Genomic DNA, 21,374 nt, shown 5'->3' on the forward strand with positions numbered 1-21,374 from the left:
ACTCTTTCAGTCAGTAGCTTTGCTTGGAGCTGGGGCGTGGGGGGAGACCTCTTGCAACTTTAAATTGATATCATTGGTTGTATACTTATTTTAATAAATGTTTCTGCAGTTATTGAAATTGCTTGGGAGAAGTTTTCCGAAATGTGTGAAGGTAACTCCAGAAGTTCACAACTGACAGGAACAAAGGGCTTGTCTACACAAACACGTAGTTGGTGGCAAGCTGGGATGTAAATCTACCCCACACAAGCCTGCCACGCACCAAGAGTCTGTGTGGAGAGTTCTGCAGCACACTCGATGTTCCCTGGTGCCATTTGACCTACTCCTGTTTCAAAGCAATGTAGATCAAAGCATGCTATGCAACTCTTTGTGCATGGCAGGGTAGTGCAGGGTAGATTTGCGCTGCTCGCTGAGAACTAGGGCCTTGTACACTGGCAGCAGTGTCTACGATATGTGTAGCTACATACTGCAATAGAAAGTAGGCCACGTCCATACTGGTATGTGACTACATGTGGCAGTGAAAGGCTCTTCTGGGGGTGGCAGCAGAGAGAGTCTCCTGCAGTGGGTAGCTGCTGGAGCTTTTCCCGCTGTCTCCCAATGCCAGAGCTTTTCTCTACTGCTGAATCCTTTTCCTGGAAAGGCTCCAGCAGTGGGAAGGCAGCAGGACACTATACTGCTAAAAAATAGCAGTATGAACAGGAAGTGTGCTGCTTGGGTGTGGAGATAGCCACGAAAGGTACATACCTTAAGGTTCTGACGTGTCTTTAATTTACTTGCCTGGACAGTGCCTGACCATCTACACTGCTATTTATACCCATGGTAGGTGGGGTATGCAGTGTATATAGTCTAAATGCTGCCATAGGTGTAGACTTCTTGTTTGTTTACATAAGCCCACAGGTAATCAAATAAAACGGAGACATGGCATATCTAAAAATAAATAATATAAAACTATGTAAAGTCATGTAAAATATAGCTAATTTACACAGTTCAAATAGAAATGTCATATCTGGGTCTGATCTGTCAAAACACGCTTTACTTCCTGAGATGACAAATAATTTATTTTTTGATTTAGAGCTCACAACCTAAGTAAGTCTGAAAAGGCTGCCAAATCTGCCTGTATACATCCCATGTATCTCATGCTTATGTCTAACGAGCTACTCTATAAAGTCAAAGTTGCATTTTAAATTCCCTGAATTTCTTGAAATTCTGATGATGGTTTTCTGCACACAACTGAGCAGAGCAAATCCTTTATGTTCAGTGGCACAAAAGAATCCAGTGACTCTTCTGAAAATATTTTTTTTCTCTGCACACACAATTTTGTGCATCACTGACTGTGTGTGCTGCAGATACACTCTTTGAATAGCTAACTCTTGCTGTACTCTTATGCAACTGGGTTTCAGCAAGTTTTCTAATCAGTTATATTCTTGGTTTATTCACAATAGGCTATTAACCATTTCAGTAGCAGGTGTTGAATATCAAAGGTCTGTGATATAGATGGTCATATTTAAGTATGAGAAGGCAAGATTTGAGTCTCCTATGCTTTTAAATCAGCAGAGACCTACGGAATATAGCATATTCTTTACATATTTGGAATAGTGAGATTATAAATGGGGAAAAATAATGGATTCTGTCCTTCTACCTCACCATGCATGGAGATCCTGTATGTGTATTTTGGAAGCCTTACAAATTTCTGCACATCCATTCTGGAGGAGTGATTTTTTTTTTTTTTTTGGATGGGCAAATAAAATATCTTTTTTCCATTTATAATCAATCATCAAGGCAGTGGAACGAACACACACACACACACACACACACACACACACACACACACACACACACACAATATTATTTAATTATTCATCCATAGCCCTTTATTTTCCTCATTTATATCACACTATTCAAGATACTTAAATAAGACACACTGTCCTCTAGGTTTCTGCCTAGGTACATATTTGCCTGGGCTGGTACATTTTAATGACAATTTTGCAATACTGTATAATCATTATTTAATAGCAATTATATAGCACTTAACGGTGTCCTAGGCACTCTTCAGGCAATGAATAGGAGTTGATATACAGGCAGTGGAGGGTCCGTTTATGGAGAATTTACAGGATCATTCCCAGTATATGTAACATGATAAATAGACAATGTGACCCTTTTTTCATTAACCAAAATATTTTTGACAGATGGCCTTTAGCAATGAACTGATTTTTCATACTGATTATAACCTTTGAAGCAACACCTAGCAATTTGCAATGACTCCCATATCTAAAAGTGACCACTTGGAATCTAGAATGGGGCAATGTGCCTTACAATACACAGGAGATGTGCTGAGATGCATTAGCTAAATAAGACCTCGATTCTTTGTTCCAGCACTGAATTATTCCCCTGTTTCATATTTGTTTCTGTTCAGAACTTTCCTTCTACACTGGTCTCAAGGGTGCCCTATAGGCAGCAGTCTTAATAGCCAGCACACATGTTCTCCTTAGTTTACTAATAATTTACAGCAATTTGTAGCCTGTTAGTATAATAAATTTCTGAAACACTGTTGACACAAGTTGTTATCGTGTATAAATGGCTGCATTTTGATAAATGAATGCAGAATGTTCCTTTGAAAGTACGCAGCTTTGCTTTAGAGCATATGTTTCTGATTACATGTAGATTTCCAACTGAATGTGGGTGAAAACCTGCACTCGATGCACTCAACATATGGGAGGACAAATAAGAGAGGGAGATGTTATTTTAATAATTTGAAAGGTTTTCCTTCTTGCCTTAACTAATCTCAGACTTCTGACACACCATTAAATTGAATTTGTCTGGTAACCAGGCATTTGAAGATGATACAATACTTCAGTTTCATAAGAGCATGAATTTATCCTATAAACTTTGTGGATAGCCCAGTTCTGATGCTACACTACATTTTAGTCTGAGAATTTGTAGAGATATTGTCAGTCTCCATAGATTATCAGTAACACTTGGCTATTAGTGTTACCAATAACAACTGTTTGCTTTTCGCATATGTGTTCTCGCTCTCTATCTTACTGTACCTTGTTGACAACCTGATTGAAAACAATCAAAAGAAGGTTGTTGGAGAGCCTAGATTCTTCTCTCTCTTCAACAGGCTGAAAGGCTGCAGAATAACTGAATACAAGGTCAAAGTTGTGGACACACAGATTTTGTCCACCCCGGTTATAGCAAGAGATACAGGGAGACAAACTATGTCTGTTGTGATGCACCATGGTCATATGTTTGCCATGATTCATGTAATGTATTCCAGCCAGGGAACCCAGGTCATAGAAGGGAATAAAGGTACAAAGCCCCCGAACTACAACTCCCACAAATCACTTTGATGGCTCAGGTGAACCCAGATTATTGTTGTACTGACCCCAAATGAAATATTTTGATTTGGTTCAACAAAATGAAATATTTCAATTTGATATTCCCAACAAAAATTTTAAAGTAAAATCTAAAAATTTCCCTGTTGCAAATTTCAATGTTGTGGAAATAGCATTTTTGGAGGGAAAAAACAATTGAGTGGAAAGTTTCCAACCAGCTTTAATTTTTACCATTTGTGGAGCTTTCTCTTTTTGATTCTCATGCACTTAATTATGGTAGATAACATGTTGAGAGGTGGAGCCATTGCTTACCCTTAGGGTTTGTCTACGTGGTGAGATAATGATCACTACAGGGGTGTGATTTCTAAACAGCGCTAATGTGTTACACATTCATTGGTTCGTGAGACCTTGCTGGTGCACCTTAAAGGTTACCTAGTGCACTTGAACGAAGTGTTCTTTCAACCAACACAACATTAAACCATAGTACAGAACCTTTAAGGCTCACCAGCAGAATCTACATGGACTTACTAATGCACAAAAGCTAGTGTGCATTAGAAATCACACTCCCATAGTGCACATTAGTCCCCCAGGTAAACAAGCCCTCAGAAGCTGCTCTATGGTTGTGAATACTATGCAAGCTGTTGTCATGCCTCTAAATTCCCATGTCTTCTTGCACAACATGTGAAATAACAATACATTTCCCTTAATATCTACATTGCCCACTTTCACCCATCTCCTCCTCCACGGCAAAAGGGCAGATAAAGCAAACTTTGGAAAGCATTATTAAATAATAAAATTCATAGGTTGATATGAAGAAGGGATGGATGGCCTTGTGGTTGGGGCATTGGCCTGGGACATAGGAAACCCACCTTTGATTTCCTGCTCCACCATGGCCTTCCAGTATGACCTTACACAAGTCACTTGGCCTTGCTGTGTCTCTGCCCCCGTCTGTACAATGGGTATAATAGCACTGCTCTGCCTCACATGGGTCCCAGAAAGAAGATGAGCACCACCGGGATCAAAGTAACTGCCCATTGAAATGTCATGATAATGACCCCCTGTACGACTGAGTCGGTCACAGGATACATAGACATAGATGATATTAAATCAACAGAACAGTGACTTTTGTCTAGAAACGTCACTATATTATCCTTTTTTATTCATCTCTCTTTAGTATGTGAAATTCCACATAAGTCCCCATTTTGATGCAAAAAGAATGGTTTTACAAAGCTCAAATTGTAGTACACACTGAATTTCCCAACTTTTGAAGGATATTTAATACCAGCTGTACTGTGCATTGTATCCACTGGGGAAATAATCATTTTTTGTAAACGACTGAAAGTGTATCTTAGTCAGGCTTACAATTTGGGGTGTAGGGTACTCTTGTATATAAACAGAGAAATATATGCAAAATTTTAAGACAATTTTAAAAGGGGAGCATATACATGACTCCATTTTGTGGCTTCAGCTACAGTACCAGAAGTTGTGGATGAGTGAGAGGTTAAGGGATGGGTCAAGAGGAAAAACCAGGGTAAAGTCAGGAAAACTTCATGAGGTGAGATTCATTTGTGTGGCACCTTCTCACCAGACAAGCCATGAAGAGCAGCAAGATAAGGCTGAAGGAGCCTGCCTGAAATAAGAGTTCTGGCCAGAAAAACAAGGTCTCAGTGCTATGGAAGCTGTGCTTGAGAGAGGATTTCCGGGCAGCTAGTGGGGTATCATCATCAGTGTTGCCAATTCTCATGATTTTGTCCCAGTCTTTAGTGTTTTTCTTAAAGCCCGAGATTCTGGAGTCAACTGATTAGATGAGAATCTCAGCTTGCATTTTTTTTAAAGGTTCTACTATTGTTCAGAATGGTTCAGAAACCAGAAGGCAAATAGAAAGAACCCATTTTAAAAAAAAAATAATCTTATGATTTTTAAGCCAATCTCAGGTGTTTTTGATGCCTGACTCATGATTTTTGAATGCTTGGGATTAGTAAGTACTTGTTCGTTTTTCATATCAAGGAACTTGGTATCTGCTTATAATGCTGGTTAGCTTAGGTCACAGTTGGGCATGGTACTTATCCACGTGCCTATCTTTGAGCACAGAATAGTCTCATTGAAGCTAATGGGAATACTTTCATGCTTTGAATTAACCATATGCTTCATTACCTTGCTAAATACACACCCTAGTGCTGTGTTTATGGTAATTGTTAGTTATCTTATGTGTCATACTCCTTAGACTCAAACTGTATCTCCATGTGTAAAGGGTAACGATGTAAAGGGTATCATTTAGCAATGGTTTTGGCAGTAAATCAAGGGATTTTCAAGCATATTGTAAATGGTTTATTTTAACAAGGTAGGAACGCATTGTGCATAAAGTGCATTGTCTAGATAAATTGCGTGCCACTATGATATGGTTATTAATAATTAAAGCTCTTTAATGTATTATAGTCTGATCCATGTATTGATTGCTGCATTGTTTGCTCTATAGAAGACACTCTAAGAAACAGGGGAAAGGGGAATTTTCCCCTAGGAGGCTACATGGGTTGCTAAGTGGATTAGTTAGTGGCTTTTCGGGTTCCCAGGTCATAATTCAGACCAGAGCTGACCAAAGAGACTTGAAATCATGTGCGATGGAAGAGGAAGTCAGCATGAGCGTGGAGTTGTTTCTTTGCAGAGTACCCTGCTGCAATATAAAGTCAACATATAGGGCCAGATTCTCAATCACATCCAAGCTCCACTTGGATTCAGAGGGAGACGTATCAGAGTTATAGGGGAACAACTCTAATTTACAACAATGGCAGATGGGTCAAAGTGGAGCTCCACTGTGGCTTCACAACCTGCCTTGCCCCACTTCCTCTTCTTACACTGCGGTGCAGGGGGTGGAAGAGTTGGTGCAAGAGTCTGTTCATTGGCAGAGGGTTTCTATGCACAGGGGGAATTCTCCACTGGCCTTCTCCTGTCACTTTATGACTTTGCTGATCAGAGAATCCACCCTATCATAAATAGGGGGAAAGATATCAAAGCCAGTGTGTTATCAGAGAGAATGTTGAAACACACAATAGGGATGCTCCTGAATGGGGGCACCTCTAATGTTCTGTTCTGTGCATGATCCTTAACCACACTCACTACCATGTGAGCACCTATTATGGGCTCTGCATCACTGGGTGTGACCAGGGTTTAGTGATAACTCAAGGCAGAAATACCAATACTTACACCTTATGTCTTTATACATGAACGGATACAAATCAAATGGGGCTAGATTGAGCCCTGGTACAAGTGGGTACATTGCCGCTGGCTTCAATGGAGTTGCATTTACTGTTTGTGAGTGCTGTATTTGTCGCATTAACCTTCCTATCTTTGTGTTTCTTTTTTTTCTTCTTCATTTCTTTTTAAAAGTAAAACAATCTGTATTTAGCGGAAAAAAACATTTGGAAGCAAATTTCTTAAATACACATAAACCATTTTTCATGTATTGTGAATTTTCTATTTCTCTTTAAATGCTTACTTGGTGCTTTTAATTTATTTTCAGGTAAACCGGTTATGATTGTTACTGAGTATATGGAGAATGGCTCTCTGGACAGCTTCCTCCGAGTAAGTACAAGGTTGTTGGCACAGTGTTGATCTTGTCCTGTCATCATTTTGTCTTTGCTATTGCTTTACTCTCAGTCACCATAACTCTTGTCCCATGTTGTATCTTTCATTGTTTCTTTTATTTTGGGGTGGATTATCGTGTGCTCACAAAGGCATCTAGAAGACTGGTATTCTGTTTTGACCCTTTACAATCAGATTTGTTCGGGAATTTATTGAAGAAAGCAGAAATGTTATTTAGTACATTCCAGCTTTGGGAAAAGAATGATTTACTAGCAATTACAACTGTAAATTGTTTTTATGAGGACTAAATTAATAGCTTTAATGCGCTGATGCTTGCTGATATTGGTAGGTAGCCTATACATCATACCAAACACTATCCAAATAATGTTATGCTGAGCCAAGAGTTTAAATGCAAGATGTTTAAAGAATAACCTCTCACCATGAGGTGTAGAAATTTTGTGTTGCCAAGCGCTATTAGAACATCCTCTTTCCCCACTCCTGCAATGTTTTGCTTATTTTATTCTCCTTCTCTTTTAAAGCTGGTAATGGGCCTGACAAAACCTGAATGCTCCCCGTGTTACCAAGATTTACACGAGGCAAAACAACTAGTGTGCCAGAAGTAAACTCACTCCTGGGGAGAAGCACTGGTTTTATTTTCATTTGTTAGGGTGACCTCAACTCTGGCTACGGACCTTGCCTTGGGTCTGTCATGGCTGAATGACACTATCCCTCAAATTCATAACACTGAAATAGACATTAAACCCCAAAAGGAGATCTATTATCAGCTCTTGTTTCTGTATATACTGCATATGTTATGGTGTCTGCTGAAGCATATGAAATGCATATAAATATTGTATTAACAATCTATCTCATGTAATAAATCTATCTCGAATTATATACCTTTGATAAGGATAAAAATCCTTGAATAAAACTTTGGTCATTCAAGGCTGCAAGACCAATGATTGCTCTGATATATACACACACGCTGATTCAAGTATTTGTTACATATAATTCAGTGATTTTAGTCTGCTGTATTGTTCAGTGTTCCACACTATTTCCTGAAAACCTAATCCAAAACCTGCTTAAGTCGATGGCAGGACTCCCACTCCACTTCAGTGGGCTTTAGATCATGCCCTGAATCAGAAGCAAAGTTCTGTCAGAAATCATAATATGCACTCACCCGATTAAAAACTGTGTAACAATACATATCCATAAAGTGGCAAGGTTAAAGCTGCAAAGGAAAGAGTATGGTGGTGTTGCACCTACGTACACAGCTAAATTAGCCGTGTGCTCAATTCCTTAATCCCTTGAATCACTCTGAACTGCCCCGAACCAGTTTTGAAACATTTCAGGAAAACACGGGGATCCTCCTGTACCTGTATTCCCCACCAAAATACCCCTTTAGCCTAATATTTGCACAAAAAATATGATCATCCAACCAGTTCTAGTGCCATACATTGGTATCCATTATCTCTCTTTTTTCAAATGCAGACTTTTTAATGGGTGACCACTTTATGTACATTATAATCTCATACGCCTTCCCTCATGTTCCTTTGCACTGCACATCACATTTAAACTTCTTGTCTTTGCTTTCGGGGCCCTGCATCACACAATCCCAGCTATATCTTCAGCCTGATCTGCATTCTTATCCATGCTGTCTGCTCCACCAGCAAGGCCTTCCTTCATAACTTGTGTCTCTTTTTTTCACAAGCATCTCAGTGTCTTCCTCCATGCTGCCCCTTTATGCCAAGCTCAGTTTAGCAAGACTCCACCCTCATCTCATTCCAGAGTTCCTCCTTAAAACTCTGTCCCTACAAAAAATGCTTTTCCTGCAAAACTTAAATTAAACAAAAAGCTTGAATCACTCATACAAATTCAGGCCTATAGAGAGTGCCTGTACAATCTTATTCTAATAATACTTGTCCTTGTTCCCATCCCTGGGGTATGTTATATGCTCATTTGCCTGCGCAGTCCATTATTGATAATGTGATTTCTTCAGAGCAGAGACCTGTCTTTGTGTTCTCTGTGCAGCAGCTAGCAATCTATAGGGCACTATAAAATGATAAATAATGTAGACTGCCTACTGTTCAGACCCCAATCTGGCCAATTACATCATGCCCTACCTTATATACATAATGCAATTTAACCGGTTCATTGGTGCACGGTATTTCAGATATAGTGTACTGATTTCTATTTGCTAATTTATTCACTGAAATTTGTATTTTAACTTATCAAGTCATCAAAGTTAAGGCAAGTTCCATGCCAATGCATCCTTTCCAACCACGAGTCTCACTCTGAAAGTGAATGCCAAGGGGCTTTTCAAACACTTGACTGCCATTTCAGTGCCAGTTCTGCTATATGTTCAGCTAATGTTTACACAGCCAATATTATCCCTTGAGAACAATGGTCAAAAGTAAAACTTATGCCCTGTCTTTCAGTCGGGTTCATGTGGTCTTACTCATGTGCGAGTGAAGAGTCCCATTTATATAGTAAGCCTCCTCATGAGGCACAGAGGCCGCCCGCACTGATGTGACTGCAGGAGTGGGGGGTTAATGTATTTGAAAGCTGATCACTGAATACATTTTATTTTTGGTCATATGTAGATTCACATAGCAAGATGGAAGCTATATTTTTACAAGCAACACCCATTAGCAAGAGCTTGGGGGCTGAAAACCTAGCCAAATTACGAATGCATGCATTTATTGGTTTTCAGCCTAAGAATGGTGACATAGTGATTTTGATTCTGAAGCTGAGAGAGATTTTGGAGAACAAATTCAAATTTGGATGGCACTTAGCAATTTCTGAGTCAGATAAACATCTGCAATTTTTAAAATTGCTTCTCTATCCATATAACTTATATTATTGTGCCGTCTAAGGCAGGAATTTTCCTAATGGATGGATCAGTGGGAGTTTTGTGTTTAACTCCCATTGGCTGCCTTGAAAATCCTAGCCTCAGTGTATGCATACAGTTTAGGTTTATCTGACATTTGCACCTATCTTATATTTGGGCAAGTGAAATTCAAGTGGGAATAAACACAGGAACAGCTAAATTTTATCTGAAATTAAAGCCTGTCCCTTGTTTGCCTCCAGTTGATTTAGAGATTATTCTCCTTTGGTTACAGTATTTTCATGGATGGTTTTTATCTTGGGTCTTTGTCTTATGAGCCCTCCATGTGCAGAACTCCCAGTGACTTCAATGGAAAATCTGTGCATGGTGAACTTGTACAATCGGTCTCTTAATCATGCATTCTGTGTGTTTTGCAGAAACATGATGCTCAGTTCACAGTCATCCAGCTAGTGGGCATGCTTCGAGGGATAGCATCTGGCATGAAGTACTTGTCAGATATGGGTTATGTCCATCGTGACCTAGCTGCCCGTAACATCCTCATCAATAGTAATCTGGTGTGCAAAGTCTCGGATTTTGGCCTCTCTCGTGTATTGGAGGATGACCCAGAAGCTGCTTACACAACCAGAGTGAGTTCATATGTTTATACCTTTCTTAATTATAGCTATAAAACTGGGGTGCTGGAAGTGCAGCCTGAGACTACATGTGACCTCAAGACTCCTAAACCGGGGCACATGGACCATAGAGCATGGGAAAATTTGATCAATAGCTGGTTAGACTTGCTGGTGAGCTCACTGCAGCCAATTCCTACACATTTGTCAAGGAAGATACAAGTATAAAATTATAGGTCTGCATTTATAGTTGGTAGCAAATCATTCTATGGATATGTCTATACTGCACGTTCACTTATGGTGATAAATAGAGTACATACACTGCACGCCCCCCTCGCATGGGTATAAACAGCAGTGTAGACAGTAAGGCACTGTTTAGGTGAGTAAAGACTTGATGGAACCTTATGGTACGTATCTTATATGGCTCTCTTCTCACCCAAGCATTGCCTTCAGCGGCGGCTCCAGGCACCAGCGCTCCAAGCACGTGCCTCGGGCGGCAAGCCACGGGGGGCGCCCTGCCGGTCACTGCGAGGGCAGCAGTCAGGCAGCCTTCGGCGGCATGCCTGCGGGAGGTCTGCGGGACCGGGGACCTCCCGCAGGCAAGCCGCCGAAGGCAGCCTGCCTGCCATGCTTGGGGCGGCAAAAAAGCTAGAGCCGCCCCTGAGTGACTCCCCCATTTTCACTGTTATTTTTAGCAGTGTAGTGACATGGTGCCTCTCCACTGCTGAAGCCCTTCCCCACCACAGCAGTGAAAGGTTCTGGCAGAGGGGAGGCAGCAGGGAATGGTATAGCAGATTGCCCTTTAATGCAGATGATTGTATAGCAAACATGAATGTAATTTTTATCTTAACAGAGTTAGGTCATCAGAGAAATACATGTTGATTAAATGCTAGAAAATGAGACTTCAATGGAACAGCTTAGAAGGCAGTTAACTGCACATGAATGGCTTTCTTCTGTTCACACTTATATTAGTTAAAAACAGAAGTAACTCTATTGAAATCAATTAAACTATAACGGTATGTGAAAGCATAGTGAGAGGGGATTCAAACCCAAAGCTTTCCATTTGTGGTTTGCCACCGTAAAAATTGTTAGAGACAAACTGGTAGTTCATTGCTAGAACTGGTCAAAAAATGAAAAAGAATTTTGCAGAAATTTAGAAGTTTATCTGTTTGCATCGTACAACGTCTGGAAAGGTCCTACTTTCCTTCTCTCTCTCTCCCCCCAAGAATTTTCAATTCTGAAAAGCCAAAAAATGTTCATGGTGGGGGTGGGGGGGGGAATCAGTTTAATGTAAAACAAGGAAAAGGGAACAAAGGGAGGGAGGGAGGGAGGGAGGGAGGGAGGGAGAGTGCGACCAAAAAGGAATGGAAAGAAGAAACAAGAAAAAAAGGAACATACAAAATATTAAAAAATGTTTTAAAAAAATTCGATACAAATATTTTCCAAAATGTTCTTTTTTTTAAAAGCTAATTTTTGGACCAGCTCTATTCATGACCATCTGGTCCTGGGGGTAGGGAGGGCTTATGTGAAATCAAGCACATTTAGCCACCAAGCTGAGATTTTTGTGAATCAAGTCCTTCAGTGATGACTATTCTAGGTGATCACTTCTGAGTATGGTTGTTGCACTGCAGGATTCCTCCCCATCCCTGCATAATTTGTATTGCCCGCCTGTTGGAGTATGAGAACTTTCACCTGGCCTCAGCGAGGTGGATGAAAAGGAACAGGAAGGGAAAAGGGATTCTTTCAAGAGCAAGGAAAGGGAACTTTTCCCCCACCCTCTACTCCCAGCCTAAGGATGAGCAGATATGGGAGCCTACCAGAGCCAGGAGACCCCCAAGGAGTGGAGTGCCTCTTGTCTGCCTTCTTGATTGCACTCTGCCTGAAGAGACATAGAGATGAGACTGTCTGCTACTTCTTTTTTTGTTTGTGGTAAAGATGGAGTAGAGCATGCCAAAGAACTCATGGCACGGACCCAGAGCTGAGGAAAGCCTGGGCCTTTTCCATTTTCCATTCTAAAGCCTTAAAGGGGCAGGGCAATAATTTTCCTTTGGCCATTTTTTCATTATTTTGGAGCCTGCTGCTACTGCTCAAGGCAAGCCACATTATGGCCACTTTAAGACCTAAGAAACCTGTGACTCCCTGGTATGGAACAAAAAGTTGCCTGGGGAGAAATAGCTGTGCATCAGACAGTGTAGCAAAAAGCTTTATAAAGGAAGTGAGTTTATTGAATATGAAGCGTATGTGCTGAAGTGTGTGAGTTGCAGGTTCCCTGGGTAGGAAATATGGAGAAGAGATTTATGTGATACTGGAATTTCTGGCCAATGCAGAAATCTGATGTTCCAATGAGAGTGCTGAAGTCTTCTTTTCTGTCTACTCTTCACCTCCTTTCTGTGTCTCTCTGCTTATTTACATTTAGATAAAGAAATCAGATGTGAAGAAACCATTTTGCAAAGCGTGCTCATGTGCATTCAATAAACCCCATCTGCCATTTATGGCACAAACACAAACTACTGCAGGAAGGTACCAACATGATTAGACTCTCTTAATAGAATCTAGACCACATCTAATTTCATTCACAGGATAAATGGGAGACTGTATAAACATCCTTTGAAATGGCATCAGAAAGCATACTCCAGAGATGGGGAAGTCACTTCATTCACAATTAAGACATCACTGTTTGGGGTTTAGCTCTGAGATTGTTTAGATCCTCATTTGATTTCCCTGCTACTATAATCCAGAGTGCCTCTGCTGCTACTTTAAATTCATATGAATCTGGGTGAAAAGGGGGCAACTGGATTGGTGGTTGTCACAAAACTTTGGTGATAAGATAAAGGAGTTTCAAAGCTCTGTGCTGCCAGTACAAATCCAGTCCAGGTCAGTAAGGACCACAAGTTACCATTGTGTGATGACCATTCTAGGTGAAATGAATTGGTGGTTGCCCACTGGAAGGTGCGAGTGCCATTTGTTACAAAAGCCACCATTTACTTTTTTCTGTAGCTGGCATTCTTGCTGTCTGTCTCAGCAGAGAGGGCAGTGATTGAACAGGCATGTATATAAAAACTATCTTCACACATCTACAACGTGTGGGTAACACTTTCAAAAGTGTCTAGATTCCATTTCAAAAAGTGATCTAGGCACTTAAGTCTCATTGACAGTGAAGTCACTTGGTCGCTTTTGAAAATTTTACCCTGAGTCCTTCTCAGTTCCGTTTCAGGCTCATTAGCAAAGAGAAGGAATGTTTGCACTGCTGCTGCCTGGTTATTTAGCTAAATAGAAGATTGTTTCCTAGACTGTCAATCCCAGGAGATTTCACAGCCACTAACTTCATATGAAGGAAAAAAAGGGACCAAGTTTTAAAATAATGGAATAGTCCCATAGACTTTGATGCATTTACCAGCTAAAGTGAGGGGCAGCAGTTACTCAGAAGCTTTCTGAAATTGACTAAAGAAATCAAAGCTGTAACCATATTTCCAAATGTTCGCTTTCAGATAGTGAAATAAGATATCTTAAGTGACTTTGTTGTTTGATAATCCAGGCCCCAGTCCTGCAAAGAGAACTCATCCAGGCAGAGCCCCTGTGCATGTACAGACCCTCTGTGCTAAGCCCCAGTCACTTGGCATACACTTGGGCCAATCTTTTCTCAGGAGCAGGGCCTTTGTATCTACATTTCCATTAGGAATATAATTTTACAGTCTTTATAAATAGGTAATCGGTAATACTCACGCTTCTGCAAATCCTCTGAAGACCAATGTAAAGATCACACTTGTATAAGGGCCATAGTTGTGCTTCAGAGATACGTAATATTTATATACTCTAGACTAGTGACTACCTTGGACCACTATTTAAATGCATAGTTAGGCACATCACCAATGTGCCTGACATTTAATTGAAGAACGCAGTCCAATTAACTGTTAGTCTCTCTCTTTCTCTCTCTGAAGTCATAGTTCTAAATCCTGCCCTGTGTTGTGTGGGTGCCTTGGAGGGTGAGACCATAGGAAGCCTCTCTTGCTCTATCTCACCTCCCCTAAGCATTTACAGAGTTACAGGGTAGGGTTGTCACCTACCACTCAAGAGGACACTACCTCATGGGTTTGGTCATCATGTCCATTAATGCACAAGGGGAAACACATTCTGCTAGTTAAGGGAATTGGTCAGGCTTCCAGCAGCCACTGTGAGCCATTCTGTCCTGTACCAGCTAGATGGCTCTTGGACTGACCTCGTGCCCAATACGTCACGGATTCTCCTGTCATGTGACCCTATAGAGTATGGGTCTGGATTTTGCCCTCTCATTTTTGTTGCCAAATTCTTCTAACCCGTTTGTTAAAATCCGTTTCTCTTGATTCCTTTCTTCCCAGGCACTTGGTCAAGTATCCGTGACAGTCGCTTTCTAACTGATTATAAATCAAAATACGAGATTGGGATATGTAGGCCTGAAAGCAGCTGCTGTGTGCTGGAGTAGCAGACTCACTCAAAATAAATTGAAGGCTTTGTTTAGTTTCGGCAGATTTATGCTTCACAGTTCAGATACAGTAAGAATCACAACTCTGTTGACAGCAAACAAAACTTTCAATTACTACTGACACTTTTGCTCCAGCACACAACAGCAGATCTCAGACCTAGATGTTAGGAGGATGTTATATTTTGGACATTGGTCTTAATTTGTATGTCTTGTCAATCAACGAATGTTTGCACAGTCTCCCTGAACTTCAAGTGGGTGTATTTTTCAAAAAAAAATCTAAGAAATAAACTTAGTGTAGCAGTTGAAAGTCACTGTAATGCAGTGGGTCTCAAACTTTTGTACTGGTGACCCCTTTCACATCACAAGCCTCTGAGTGCAACTCCCCCTTATAAATTAAAAACACTTTTTTATATATTTAACACCATTATAAATGCTGGAGGCAAGCAGGGTTGGGGTGGAGGCTGACAGCTTGCGATTCCCATGTAATAACCTTGCGACCCCCTGAGGAGTCCCGACCCCCAGTTTGAGAACCCCTGCTGTAGTGGGCTAAGGAGAGAGGGAAAAGAGAGAATAAATAGCATCAAATAATATACGTTTTTAGGTAATCAGATCCAAGTGTGTTACAGTATATAGTGTGCCATAGTGCTGTAACATTATATAGTCAATTCACTAGCTATAGTAGCATTCAGCCATTTGAATTAGCTGAGCTAGTGCTTTTCATTTTTTGTTCATATGATCATATTAATAAGCCTGTGGCTTTGTTTGAGGCTAGGGCCATGATTATGTTACTACTAGGGGATCCGGTGGGTTACCCTCAGTATTTTTTTTTTTTTAATTTCCATCAGTATGATAATGTCAAACTCACACTGACATAGCAGGAAACTAAGAACCCTTGGTCTTAAAATGTTGCCAGATTCTAAAATAATGACATACTCCCACACACGTGTAACTGCCCCAGTGACTCAGACACTGTCTGACATGGCATTATTCGACATGCCTGGATAGGTCCCCACAATAGCCCTTTGTTTTCTCTTGGTTACTTTGTTTTATGCTGTGCTGGCCAAATCAATGCTTTGCTGTCAGTGCTTAAGGTGGGGTGCACACATTTCACAATCCTGGGGTTCATCTTCACATTTTTCTTTAAAAATTAAAGAAAGAGGAGGATGCAGGGGCAGAAAGAGTCTAGCTTGCTATTTTTTTCCTAGTTACATTTAAAAAGAGACTGTGCTGGAAGTGTACATAATGGATCTTTGTCTTCAGAAAATAAGTGGAAAAATAGGACACCAATAGATAACCGTGCACATGCATGTACATACTTACACACTTGATTACACCTATTTTTTTTTTTGGCATGCACTGGTGGGTCTCTGTGGGCATGACATCCGCATGCACGTTTCTGTAGGCATAGTTATAGAGTCCTCATTCTGAACTTTGGTTCTACGTGTTCCACTTTACCCAGTTGCTTTTAATTTTAAAGAACAGTAGCCCAACAATATTAGCCAGGGTTTTGCCTGTGTTAATGGCAGGGGCTTTGGTAAGTAAGAAGCCCCAGCTTTGGCAAATGCCCATTTTTGTTTCATAGCTTAATAGAAAATGTTTGATTTAGTCTACTGCATGATTAACCATAAGTTATATGACGTCTTTGCTATGGGTAAATCATAAAAATTAACCAGATGTGTTCTGTTGGTGTTCATGTAATCTCCAACTCAGACAAGCATTTCTGAGAGAGAGAGAGAAGGAGTGGGGAAGATTCTGCTACTTGAGCAATCACTGAGTTCACCGGCTTTTAAAACTAGAGTAGCTTGTATGGTTTTTTCTAAAAATGGATGAGTGCATAAAAATTCTAAGTTCAGTTTTACTGAAGTCACATATGAGAGATTGTTTGATTTTAAAGTATTACTTTTGAAAAAAAAAATTAAATGTTTTCTGTGGAATTTAGATCTAAGATGGCTCAGTTTTCTCAAAATGTTGAACTTTAAATGTTTTAAACTGTTTTAAACTAGCTTTCCAGTTTTATTTTCTACTGTTTCCCATTTTTTTAAATACATTCATTACATTTTAGACTCTTCCTTTTTTTCATGAATTTGTAGTTCTGCAGGAAAAACTGGCAAATGTGATGTTGCTTTTGACTTGAAATTAGTGCCAGAATTTCCTCACATATACTGCGCTGATTGAATAATAGCTTCCATACAACATGCAGTTGAAATATTCCACTTTGTATCATTGCAGGTCCTAGTCCCATCTGGTTATGAAAATGGTGTATTGTATCACTTGCTTTTAAGTAATGTAGATTTATTATGCTTCTTATATACTTGTACCTCTATAAAACTGTCAGGTATTGTGAAAGGGGAGCAGAGGAGTTGTATGTTTCTCAGAAGTAACTCTTATATCCTAAGATCTCAGGGTGAAATCTTGGGACCACTGAAGTCAGTGGTCCCAGGATTTCACCCCCAATGCATAGATGAATGCCTTCAGTATCATGAACAGAGCTATGGTAGATGCTTAGGAGAGGAAAAAAAGCTCTTCACTTTCAATGGAATTTAACTTTGCATAGATAGGCATATGTTCTTCATAAAACCAATGAAAATGTGCATAAAAAAGGAACTTTTGATGTTTTACTGAATTTGTCTTTCATATGTTAATACAGTAGTTTCTAAAACATTGGAGAATAATGCCATTATTTTTATTAATTGGATATTTTTTCCCTTTTAAGATGATGTCAGGTAAGGACTTTGTGCTAAACTATGTATTTCCCTCCCCTCCATGAAGTGCTTACCTTTCAATCACAGACTAATTTTTGCCCCTTGACATCTGGTGACTTCTACAAGATCCAGTCAGAATGATCTTGATTTTGGACTTGTACTGTAAGTTGTACTTTACTGTTATTTCCCGTGGTCCTGGGATGCCTACATTTTATCTACATGTTGACACATAGAAGTCTCTTCCATTTCTAAACTTTTCAGAAGCTGAAGGCAGTTGGGGTGGAAAGCATTTAGGGCTGTACGAGAGTCAGATCCAAATTTGCATTTATTCCCTTGCATTGTGTTGTTAGAAATTGGCACCCACTTTCTCTTGGGGAGAATAAAATTGTATTTTGCAACCATTTTAATCTCACTTTGTTCTTGGCTCTTCATTCAAGATTGGTCATGACCAGGTCAGCTCCTAAATCAGGTCCGGGAATTCAGACTTTTAGTGAGTCCGATCTTGAAGACTCTCATTTGACATCGTCTTAAGAGGAATAAATAGGCCATTACCTGCATGTAAGAACAATAAGATAATTATTTTCCTCACATAAACAGAATGTTATATTAAATAGCAGATGTTAAATAGGTGTACTCAGTGTCTGAAGGCAGTTGATGTTTGAGCTGAGTTGCTTATTCATGGAAAATGGGCAGAGTAGAGATGGCTATGCTGATTCTTTTGGATTTGGCAGGGGTATTTAGTACCATTGGCCACAACATGGTATTTACATGTCTGGAAACCTGGTGGTTTAGCTGTAGTCGTGCTTCAGTAGATCAATTATTTTTCCTTGGAGAGGACCCAGAGGCTAGTAGCAGGCTGTTGTTCATCTGCTCAAGAGCTTTGTCATGTGGTGTACTGCAAGTTTATATTCTGCCTGCCCTCTATTCACTGTGTAGCTGAAACCAGGGGACAATGTGAGATATTCTGGGTTACAGTGCTATTAGTATGCTGATGATACTTAGCTCTCGGTCTTAATTTCTCCCAAATCAGATGGTGCCATCACTTGGCTTTCCTGGTGATATTGGTGAGTTGGGAAACACCTGGACGAATCGCCGGAAGTGATATCTGAATCCTCGATTGAGGGAGTTTGTCCCTTGTTTTTTACACAGGTTTACAATGTAGTATCCACTGCTGTTTTAGAAAGCAGACTAATGTTTTGTTTTTTCCCCCCACCTATCTTTGCTTGGCTAGGAAGTTGCAACCTTTCCTATCAAAGCAAAGCTCAACAGTTATCTGTTCCTATGTCATCTCCTAGCTACATAACTGCAAAGTGCCTATCCTTGAGGAACTCTTAGAAAATTCACTTAAATGTAGAATTCTGCTGCTGACATACTCATCGGTGTTTCATGCTGGCAACACATTACATCTGTGTTCCAGAGACTGCAGTGGGTACATATTCATTTCCAGATGTAGTTCAAAGGTTGGGTTTGAGCTATAAAAGTCCTTTGTAGTTTAGGTTCCAGGTAGCATAAAGGTAATTTTACCCTGACAGTTGAGAGCAGCTGGGACATGTAAGGAGATAGTCCCTAGAATTGTACTTCTGAAGACTGGCCAGTCTGTGTAAGGCCCTTGCTTCTCAAATCACTTTCCTCTTCCACTGACAGAACTCAGTCATGTGACATGGCTTATTGTTTACTTGGGCTATTTCTGAGCCAGTGAGATGAACAGGAGAGTTTCAGAGTTGGAGTGTATGTGGGGGTGGGTGTGTTTTGTACCTTTAGATTACAGCTCTTCTATTCGCATTTACTTGTTTATTGTGTGATCTTGGAGAGACTGCTATAGACCAACTGTAAAAAAAATAAATACATCTAATAGAAATAATGGGTTGAAGCAGTGCGTTTGGTGGTTAGTGCTCTGGGATTCTGGAAAGTTGGGTTTAATCCTCAGCTCTGCCACAGACTCACTGTGTGACCTTGGGCATGTTTGAAAAGAGGACAGTATTATTCCTCTTCCTCAGAGAGGTATTAAGACCATAAATTTCTGAATGTTTGTGTGGCTCTCTAATGCCACAGCAACGAGGGCCATGGGAAAAACCTGTAAATACAAATACAAAGCATTTTACTCCATGTGAGTAGGGGACATCTCATTTTGGGTGTTGAGTTTGAAAGAGGAAGACTGTAGGGCCAGTCTGGCTTTGGAACATGGATTAAATCTATGTTCTGGGAAATGGCTTCAAACACTGCTCTTTGCTTGTTTGGGGTTTTATTTTACAGTGATGGGGGGACAGCAAAAGGGACTAAACCCATCCAATTTTGAGGGATTCATGTGACATGAAGATTGGTGTAATAGTTAGGGCATGAGCGATGGACCCAGGAGACCCAGGTCCACCACAGACTTCCTGTCCTTGGGGAGGTCTGTTCCCCAACTCGTAAATGGTAGTAATAGCACTTCCCTGCCTCATAGGGGTGTTTTGGGATAAATGCATTACAAATTGTGAGGCACTCAGATTAATGGAAGTTCGTATATATTGATATAATTTGAGCTGAAGTCTGAGCTGGATCTTTCACCAGTGCTACATATACTATACATCCCTGGTGTTGGAAACTACTTGAACCTGTCATTGTATTCTGCATTCAATTATATTCATTTCTGAATTATTTTATGCCAAAGTTTTGTTTTACTGTGTAATATGGGCTTGTTTCCTCATGCATGACCCCAAATCATAGACTTACAGATTTCTGTAAAAGCTGGCGCCTTTGGAAAGTGACTCAGTCTCTTCCCTCTAGTTCTCGTGTTGCAGAAACGCAGCCTGAGGCTCCTTGCGTGCATTTTGTTAATTTGGTTTATGGCACGAAACAGTGGTCTCAATCAGGGAGAGATGTTCCCCATAACAACAGGTCTAATTTTAACAGTAGTTTTTCTTCTTTTCCAAGTTTAAATCATTTAATGATGGCTCTTCTCATGACAGTAAAAATGTCTTAGGCCAGATTCTTGCCTGTACAAAGAGGTGCAAACAGAGTAGTTGTCCCCTGACTCTGAGAGTTGATCGATGCTAGCCCTAACCCCAGCATTAGTCTAAGTATGCCCCTTCATGTGATCCACATGGATCTTATGCAAGCAGAGGATTGGCGTTAGTGAAGGAGAGCTGCACCACTTCCCCTCCCTTCCCCAAAACATGAGAGTGTAGGAGTCAATCCTGCCAGTTTTACACTAACAGGAAGCTCACCTACACTGGCCGTTTATGGCCAGAATCTGGCCCCTCTGCCCCATTTGGACAGCATAAAGGGGTTGGAGCATAACTGAGGATGTGACCCCTGATCTATTATTGCTTCTCCACCTGAATTCAATGAGACTGGCTCATCTACCCTTTCTTTAAGTGTAAATAAATACATTGATGATTTGCTTTATATAGAAAAATATATACACGTAGAGCTTCAGAAGAGTTTTGTGATACAATATAATGCACTATGTGTTATATAAACCATTGTGTATAAGAAATGGCTTGCTTTCGTGGTAAATGGTAATAGAATTTTGTAACTTAAGGTATTTACTATTCCATATGATAAACATGGACAAAGTATATGTAGATGTACATGTGTTACAATAATTAAAGGATTGTTCTGCTTCCAGGGGGGGAAGATTCCAATCCGATGGACATCGCCAGAAGCCATTGCATACCGCAAGTTCACATCAGCCAGTGATGCATGGAGCTATGGGATTGTCCTCTGGGAGGTGATGTCCTATGGAGAGAGACCATACTGGGAGATGTCCAATCAGGACGTGAGTATATTGTAGTCTTGAGTTATGTTGTCAAATAAAGAATCAAGCTGTGAGAGGAAGTGGAGCATAATGAAGCCAGGTGGCTC

At 40.3% G+C, this 21,374-nt stretch overlaps 1 protein-coding gene across 22 annotated transcripts in view; it reads left to right on the top strand.

The window, feature by feature from the left end:
• Positions 1-21,374, top strand: part of EPHA3 (EPH receptor A3) — a 469,948-nt gene that overhangs the window by 419,514 nt on the left and 29,060 nt on the right. For all 22 annotated transcript variants that reach the window (XM_065588996.1, XM_065588965.1, XM_065589035.1 and 19 more), the window contains 3 exons: positions 6,850-6,911; positions 10,176-10,385; positions 21,139-21,288. In XM_065588996.1, the coding sequence (XP_065445068.1) occupies positions 6,850-6,911; positions 10,176-10,385; positions 21,139-21,288 (422 nt within the window). The remainder of the gene's footprint in view (positions 1-6,849; positions 6,912-10,175; positions 10,386-21,138; positions 21,289-21,374) is intronic.

The sequence above is a fragment of the Chrysemys picta genome, chromosome 1 (assembly GCF_011386835.1).
Source record: "Chrysemys picta bellii isolate R12L10 chromosome 1, ASM1138683v2, whole genome shotgun sequence".
Classification (NCBI taxonomy): domain Eukaryota; kingdom Metazoa; phylum Chordata; order Testudines; family Emydidae; genus Chrysemys; species Chrysemys picta.